General features: G+C 45.1%; 1 protein-coding gene across 3 annotated transcripts; it reads left to right on the top strand.

The window, feature by feature from the left end:
- The first annotated feature begins 1550 nt into the window (after positions 1-1550).
- On the top strand, positions 1551-7150 carry LOC148033069 (uncharacterized). Of its 3 annotated transcripts, none has more exons than XM_087683798.1 (7): positions 1582-2097; positions 2180-2249; positions 2388-2509; positions 2686-4159; positions 4471-5043; positions 5828-5938; positions 6723-7144. In XM_087683798.1, exons 1-7 carry the CDS (start codon positions 1833-1835, stop codon positions 6931-6933), a joined length of 2826 nt encoding a protein of 941 aa, XP_087539924.1. In that variant the 5' UTR covers positions 1582-1832; the 3' UTR covers positions 6934-7144. The 3 variants fall into 3 exon arrangements, with proteins under 3 accessions (XP_087539926.1, XP_087539924.1, XP_087539925.1); XM_087683799.1 differs by having other exon boundaries at positions 1603-2097; positions 2701-4159; positions 6723-7142; XM_087683800.1 differs by lacking the exon at positions 5828-5938 and having other exon boundaries at positions 1551-2097; positions 6723-7150.
- The last annotated feature ends 1522 nt before the right edge of the window (positions 7151-8672 follow it).

Below are 8672 nucleotides of genomic sequence, written 5' to 3'. Positions count from 1 at the left end.
GTGTGTATATTTCTACATGCCAATTGTGCATTTTCCATCGTTTGATCTTATTCTCCTACTTAGAAGTGTTCTTTTGAATGCCCTAGATCATAGACTCTACAAACACATGCCCTCCATAGGCCAACAAGCCACTAAGTGCTTTACCCCCCTTTGCTAAGGGCTTGCTAGCATGGCAAAGGGTTCATACATGAACCGCACACAAATGCATGCTCAATTCCTAATTATACCAAAACTCTTGATACACCTTAATGTCCAACAGCACAAACTCTTCAAAAAATTTCTAATGAATTCTCATCAAATGAACCTTTTCATTGTTTACTTTCAATGGGAGTGAACATTGTTAGTCATTACTTTCCACTAATATGATTATCTATTAGGGACTTTTGATGAACATCCCCATCCATCAACAACACATACTTTTTGTGAAACTCAACTCTTGTCACACAGAATTGATTGAGGGTGGGAATGATTATTTTGAATGTATGTTACCACAATGATATGGTAGTTGTAACCAATATTTTTATCATCAAGGGGGAGTCTTTCATCCAAGACTTATATCAAAGTGACACAAAATCCAACGCCCACCCCCCCCCCCCCCCCCCCCCCCCCCCCCCCCGAAAAAAAAAACACTACTACTTGAGTCAGCAACTTTGATGCTTCTTTGGGGTCTGTTTCAAATTTGGACCATTGTAGCTACCTTTATGTCATGATGATGGCTTTCTCATGGATTTAGTCTTTAGAGAGGCCATAATGGCTATAATGCATAGAATGGTCAAAACCATAAACTTGAAAGTTAACAAGCTATATAGAATCATGGGCATGGCTCTCTTTGGGTGCATGCCTCTATGTCTTGCTTTGTAACTGAAAGAGAGGTTTTTGAGGTGTGTCATACTTTATAGAGCTTCATCCAAGGGTTTCCTAAGAAAGAGAGGTTTTTGAGGTGTGTCAAACTTTATAGAGCTTCATCGAAGGGTTTCCTAATCCTATTCCTGCAATAAATCATATATATATGCATAGATACATACATTATATATATATTGTGTGTGTGTGTACGTGCGCACTCCCACATTTGTGTGCTTGAGAAATATTTCAAGAAATGATGGGTGAATGAGCATGTTCATTCAATGGTGCTTGAATTGTGCTATAAAATGGGAAGAGAAGGTTAGAAATGTGGGAATGGAGGGAGAAGAGTTGCACATTGTTTGGTAACATGCATCATTACTTAGATTTGGATTTTAATTTTTTTTTTGTGTGATATGTAACTAACTTTCAACAATCTAAGGCTCTCCCTCCCTTCAAAGTGCTAAAATAAATATTCCCCTTGAATGCCCTTCTTAATAGTAGAGTATTTAAGGGTTGTTCGAAGGCTTGTGCGAGTCCACATGGGAACTGAAGGGGGTTGCTCAGGCCTTATGCGAGTCCACATGGAAGCGAGTCATTGTCATCAGCCAAACCGTGTGTGAAGAGACGTTATGCGTGAATGTATTATGTGCGTATGTCTTCTGTCTGTCTCTCTCTGCTGGGCGGAGCCAGGCAAGGGAAGAGCTGCCGCCGCCAAAGTTGGTGTTGGGCCACAGAGCACCGCCACATTTGGCACTTCTCTAAAAGGTCTCTCTTTCACACACGCGCGCACACACACACACGCACACACACACTCTCTCTCTCTCTCTCGCTCGCAGAGGCCGGAAACAGTACAAGGCACTTTTATGTCCTTGGCCATTTTGTCACCTCCTTCCTCCCTTCTCTTCTCCGGCCATCTTCTTATGCATTCTTTTCCTTCGTCTTCTTGTCGCTGATGATCCAGCTTTTAGCTTCCATCCTTTCTCGTTCTGATGAGTGACCTCCCACGCATGGTTAATCACCATAATTATCATGTAAGCCCATTACCTAATAGCACAGGAGCTCCCCTCAATCCTAAGTCAGTCACTAGCTCGGATCAGAGCATCGTCATGGGCTCTAGTCCCACGCCGCATCATCATAACCAGCAAGCTCAGAAAGTTCAGGTAGTGTACTACCTGAGTCGCTCGGGCCACCTCGAGCATCCCCATCTCCTGGAAATATCTCTCTCCCCCAAAGTGGAAGGCCTTTACTTAAGAGGTAACGTACCAGTGTCTGCCCTCAATTTTCTTAACATTGGAGCCAGCAAAATGTGATTTAAGTGGACTGTTATCATCGCCAGATGTGAAGAAGAAGCTGGCAATGATACGAGGCAAGAGGCTGCCCTCTGCATTCGCGTGGTCTTACAAGAGGTACCAGAACTCACCTTCCAAAATTTCTACTGCTGTGCTTGGTTTTGTAGTCATAAACAGAGCAGAATATCAGCTGCAGGCTGCAGCTACAATGGATGCAAACAGTGATTTTGGGTGATGCAAATTTGCTGAGCGCAGGAGCTACAAGAATGGTTATGTTTGGCAGGACTTGTGCGACGATGATCTCATTTACCCGGCACACGGGTGCGAGTACGTGCTCAAAGGCTCAGAGATTATCACAGAGACGGCACATCAAAATGGTGAGTTTGAAGACAATCCTACAAGCGGTTTAAATAATCAGAGAAAGCAAGCAAATACAGTGCCTCCATGCTAATCAGCTGCAATTTGTAAAAAGCTTAGATTGATATTTTACGATTGATTCCCGATTGGCTGATCATGCCCCTCGGAAATTGATTCCTGATCATTTGCTAAGCAGAGAACTGCTCTGCAGCTATTGGCGATAATGATGCTGATCGAGAAGACGCAGCTGTGCAAGAGCAGAAGCTCAGAGCTCGGGCAGTTAATCAAGATTCGGGCACAAAACTTCAGGGCCATCTTGCTCAGTCATCGTCGAAGAGCAACGCGAATGGCATCAGTGCTATTAATGCCAAGGCCATCGATTCCAACAATCACGCAGTCATCAATGGCTTCCAGAGCACCGAGACCGAGACGTCAGACGAGGAAGTGGGAAGTCATGCGTGGAAGCCTCTACCGTCCTCTAATTCATCGTCCTCCAATTCCTCCTGCAACAACAACAATAAGAAGAAGCTCATCGATGGCGGATTGACGACATCGACAGGGCCTCCTGGTACTACTGCACCAGTGTATTATCATCATCATAGAATGCAGAAGACCGCCATGATTTTGGTGGAGAGCGGCACCGACGCCGCCACGCAAACCGACGAAGAGGTGCAAAATCATGGCCCCTCGACGAGCGCTAGCGAAGGTTCGACATCCTCATCGTCGCAGGCCGGCGTCGTTGATAGCAGTGATCATCATGGGACGAAACCAGCTCCAGAGACGAAAACCATTCATCCATTCTCAGGCATGCTCAACACTGACGCAGCAGCAGCAGTTGATATCAGAGCTGGAGCTCACCGTGAGGCGGTGCAGGAGCGGGCCATCATCAGCTCGAGCAGTAAGAATGCGGGAAGTATTACAGCTGCATCGCCACCATCGCCAGTACTGTCGTCAGCTCGAAGCTGCACAGTCGAAGCTACTGCAGCTGCTATGTGCAGTAATGCCGATGCAAGTATGAGTCCATTACGGAAGGCAAGCTGCGGGCGACTGTCACTCCACCCAGCTGCGAGTAATAATGGTAATTATAACAACAATAACACTTCCTCCGAGTCTGAGCCAAGTTCTGCGAGGCCCCCCCGGAGCTGCAAAGCCCTGAGCCTGCTGCACCTAGTCTCTTGCGGCGGCCTGGACGTCAAAGAGCAGATACTCCCGGCCATGTCCCTCACCTACCACCTCAAATCCGCCTCGAGCTCAGCTCCTTTCAAGCCTTCCTCTTCTCCTAATCTCTCCTCCAATTCTGTTAAGCCTGAGCAGCAGCTCTGTACTGCAGAGGCCCTCGGCTATGGCACCCCCCAAGCTCCCAAAGCGTCGTCCTCATGGAAGGGGGCAGCCGCATCAGCTAACATGGCTACAGCACCCAAGGCCAAGAGCAGCACCATCAGCAGCCATAATATCGAGTCCTATCCAGAGTATAACTCTGGCAAAGGCGGTATTAGCAGCTGTGTTTCCTCGCCTATTAGCAGCTTAAGCTCGGGATTAAGGTCCAGTTTGTTCAATCAGAGCAGGGATCATGCAGCTACCACTTGCAGCACCCCCCGCTCATTAGCCGGTTCTGAGGCAGCCGTCCTGCCGGATGTGATCAGCCTCAGTCGCTCGTCTATCTCAGACAGGTTTGTAGTGGTGGGCACATAAACAGTAATTTCTGTATTATAGTAGCAGTACAATCTGTAGGTATTCAAAATACCTTTGTTCATTGCAAGATGTGATACTGGTAGTTGTGTTTCAAGGTATCCAGAGGTTATCGTTAATTACTTCAAAGGTGATATTGCCAATATTTCAGACCTAATATTCAAATGCGATGTGATTTTGGTAGGCTTGTATATCTCGAGATTGGGACATGGCTAACGCCAATTATATGCCATGATGTTGGATTAGTGCAGTCAATTATGAGCTAATTGATTAGTCGAGCTCCTTTTTGCAGGAGCACCAACGTGAGCCGAGAGCTGGATTATCAAACCCCTCGCAAGCACGACAAATCGGGATCGTCCCCGAGCACCTTGAGGCAGCACATCATCAACGGCCGAGATCAGCCGCATCTCCCGGAATGTTCGCCGAGGACAGGCAACTGCCGGAGGGCGGTGAGCGGGGAGATCTTCAGGGGGTCGCCACTCTTCGTGCCCTCGTCGTCGGCGTCGCCATTGTCATCGACGGTCGCGGGCGCGTCCACGTCATCCATCTACTACAGCCAGCATCAGAGCCTCCACAACCGGGCGGCCAGCATGAGCTTCAGGCAGCCGGCGGCGGGGGCTCCCGCGCCGTCGCCAGCGGCCACCGAGCGGCCACTCATGAGAGCTGACGGCGTGCAGGGTGGCAATAATATCAATCTGCATAATCCACCTGTTCATAAGGTTAACACGCTTTACAATAGCAATAATTCGAAGCTCAATGACAGCAATGGTCCCATCGCAGTGCAGCAGCTATGGCAGGATTTGTCTGCATCTGCAGCAGCTGCAGCTGATGGTTCCTCTCCTTCTATCATCAAGGACTCCAGCAGGTTTGCCATCAACGTCTGCAATCCTGTTTTTTTCTTCTGTTTCTGTTTTTAAAATTGCAAATTTCCACTTTTTTGGCCCCAAATTCAGAATAATCTCTGTGCTTTTTTACTGCTCATTACTCCTTGATTGCTACTTCTTACCTTGGAAAATTACTCGGAAACCGCCCCTCTCTACCCTCAAATTTAACATTTCGATAAGACGTATTGATTGTTACTGCTGGGAAAACTACCCTGCAATTAAGCACTCGCAAGAGGGAAGCTTATGAGGGTGTCATATTTTTTTTGCCCACGGGAAAATTGGCGAGGCAAAGGGTCTTGTGACTTGTCATTTTGTCTCATGCTTGTTAAGTTGTTTGTTCTATCCTTTCCTCTCCCTGGCAGTGGTGCCATTGAATGGCAATCATTAGTGTATCTCATGATTCTCCCTCTACGAAAAGAGCCCTTTTGGTTCTTGGATCATTACCTTGTGAGAGAGAGATATCTTTGGTTGTGGAAGACTACCAACCAACGTCTGTATCTCCAGGTAGAAGTGGTTAGGACTGACTTTGCTTTGCTATTGCGTGTCTACAAGCTCACATGGATTCCGTGACCAGCAGACAATTCCAGCGCCCCCCTCCCCTCCCCATGTCTTGACATTGTAAACACTCAAGGGATATGAGCTAGAACTCGCATTTGGCCACACCCACTAACCTTGCTCTTTCTAAGGTTGAGCTTCTGTACATCAATGTTGTCCTTGATTACTACGCTTACATTGCTGTCCATGGCGCTTCTTGAATGCATGCAGGCACCCAGTTGCTTTGGAGGGGACATGGGATCAACAATGGGAGCGCACCTTGCAGAATGCAATAGACCTCAGCTTGCCTCCGATGGAGCTTCTTGTGTTACATGAATGCCCGTGAGTTTGCACTTTCTAAAGCCCTATATCCTCTTAGGCCTTCTCCATTTTTTCACATGTCTCAATGAGCATTTACAGACACAGCTTTCTCAATTTGATACTAGAACCTTTGCCTCTAGAATCTACATGTTCTCTTGGATTTGTAAACATGCTGCTACTTTTGAACTTTTATACTTTTGAAAAACTTGCCATTGAGCATCATTGTGGACATTTCATTCTTCTTCCGCGTTCGCGTTTTCGGAGGACGGTGAGAAGGTGAAAGCCATTGGGATTGTGTAGGTTGTTGGAGTGAAAAGACTAGCAACCTTCCCTTTGTTGTTATCAATTCTTTTCCCAACCTCTAGAAGAAGACTTTTAAGGCCCTCCTCAAGTCCCTATCCTCTCTTTGTCTCATTCTCTTTTCCTTCTCTTTGAAGTTTGGCTTACACACAATTCACAGTCTAGGCTTACTTCTTTAAATGCAAAAGCAAGGTTCTTGTTGAAGATCTTGCATTTGGGGAACTTTTGTAACTTGGCTCAATGGGTGGTATATCCTACTTTAAAAGTGTATGTGGATAATGGTAGGGTTGGAATAAAGCGCTCTCTCTCTCTCTCTCTCTCTCTCTCTCTCTCTCTCTCTCACCCCGATGCTTGTAAACAGCTTGCACCCATTATGGTATCACAATTCAATTAAACAACCATCTCTTTGCAAATCTATAGTAGGCTTTGTAGCTATCCACTCCCTTTTTTTAAAACTGGAGGTGGGTTTGTGAATTTGTTTCTTCCTTTGTTTGTGTGTGTGTAGAAGATGTAACCGAAAGCTGAAGCCGGAGCTGCTGAAAGCCCACAGCAAGACGTGTACTTCATCGCCCCTTTACATCAATAATGCGACTACTAGTAACCTCAGTAACATGATGATGATGGTGAGCAAGGCTTCATCGCCACGCCCTCAAAAGGTGGCAGAAGGGAGCCTTTACCAGCGCTTCTTAAAAGCGCCCCCGCCACCCAAAGCATAAACAAGCAAGGAACACACCCCACGAAAAGAGAGCATGATGTAATTTGCTAAATTTATTTTTCCACCGACACTGGTGTTATACAAATGTCCTTGTACACTACACAACTCTTGGCTCAAAATATATAACATGCCTGAAAGTGCGTATAACTAGATTATGCTCTAAAGCCAAAGGAGATGCTTGTGGGCTTTCTAAAGTACGAGAGAGAGAGAGAGAGAGAGAGAGAGAGAGAGAGAGAGAGAGTGAGTGCGTGTGTGTGTGTTGATTGAGTTAAATACATGGTGACCAAATGACCTTGGTTCAATTCCTACATCCACACAGCCACTTGGTATAAAAATTAAAACAGGAGATATGAGCTCAATTCAATGGATTTATAAAACAAGTGGATTTATAAAACAAGTGGCTTAGAGAGAGAGAGAGAGAGAGAGGAACATGCATATGAGTCACCCTCCTTGCACTATACTAGTGTATTGTTCATGATCTAGAAGCCAAGGCAAACACCTCATTATGTCAAGTCTCAATCCTTCCACTGTACTCCCAAGACCCCTCTCCTCATTATACCTATTTGGCTACCCACCACTATCCTTCTATGTCAAGTCTCAATCCTTCTTCCAATTGTAATTGTTGCCATAAAACCCCTCCCCACCAAACACATTGGTCACCCACCACTGTCCTTTCACTTCAATAGTGAATTGAAACCTGATGTGTCCAAGTTGTCTAAACAAAGTACTCAAACCCATCAATGCCAATTAGTGTTGGCAAATTGCATTCCACTACACTCAATCAAGCTCTCCATAAGTTGCCTTGGATGGATGATCCCTGCATGGCTATTCATTAACTTTCTTATTAATGAGGAATCACAAGCCTTATTCATTAACTTTCTAATTGATGAGAAATTATACAATGTGTGAAGTTGAACTATGAATCGATTGAATTTTTGTGAGCACTCAAGTAACTATTGTGAACTACACATCTCTTGGAGATTTTTCTTTAGAGCCTAAAGTTTGAATGATCCCTCCCACATGCAACCTTGGTCTTTAAAGGAGCAAATGTTGAGCTAAAAGAGAATTAGTAAGTTTGTGGAAAGCAAGTGATGGGGATGATTTATTTGGGTTGTATGAGGGGCCAAATGAGTGGATTGCAATGGCTCAACATGCTCATGCAAAGCATCCATTGCCTTCTCCTATGTTCTGTTTTGTTAGCCCTTGTATGATTAAGTCAACACACCTCTTTTCACAAGGTTTTGTAGGGTGATGCTGCTAAGGGCAACGATCTCACTAACCCCTTAGTTTTCTTGCATGATGGGGTGAGGAGTTGAATTGACTAGCCCCTTTGCATGCCACTCCACCCTAGTGTAATGATGCAGTATCTTGAATGTTTGAGATCTTTCCTTAGGATTTTATGCTTCTTAATAGATTTGTTTAGAACTTCTAAAAGTTAAATGAACATGTGTAGCTATTCTTTTACTTTCTTAATAAACATGTGGCTTCCTTTACTTAATAAACATGTGGCTTCCTTTACTTGCAAGATTCTTGAAACTATGTTAAAGTGTGTGGATGTGGCACCACCTTGACTCAATGCTCAAAACTTGAAACATATTTGAGAAGAGAAAGAGAGATTTTTTACGCGGTAGGAAGAATCCCAAGATGCCTTAAGGGATAGGGTAAAGGGGCCAATAAAGTCATGCTCCCAAAAGTAAAATGCATCTCACCCCAATTTAGTAACAATTTAGGAAAAATGTT

This window comes from Lygodium microphyllum, chromosome 8 (genome assembly GCF_053477565.2).
Source record: "Lygodium microphyllum isolate KBCC chromosome 8, Lygodium_microphyllum_v1.1.10, whole genome shotgun sequence".
Lineage (NCBI taxonomy): Eukaryota > Viridiplantae > Streptophyta > Polypodiopsida > Schizaeales > Lygodiaceae > Lygodium > Lygodium microphyllum.
Note: the sequence above shows the minus strand (reverse complement) of the source record. Positions and strands in the feature narration are given on the sequence as shown.

Bases quoted from the DNA above. Each gene is read 5' to 3' on its own strand.
- LOC148033069 (XM_087683798.1), top strand. From the start codon at position 1,833: ATGAGTGACCTCCCACGCATGGTTAATCACCATAATTATCATGTAAGC. The intron at 2,510-2,685 runs GTGAGTTTGAAG...TTTGCTAAGCAG, and splicing joins AGAGACGGCACATCAAAATG to AGAACTGCTCTGCAGCTATT. The intron at 4,160-4,470 runs GTTTGTAGTGGT...TCCTTTTTGCAG, and splicing joins CGCTCGTCTATCTCAGACAG to GAGCACCAACGTGAGCCGAG.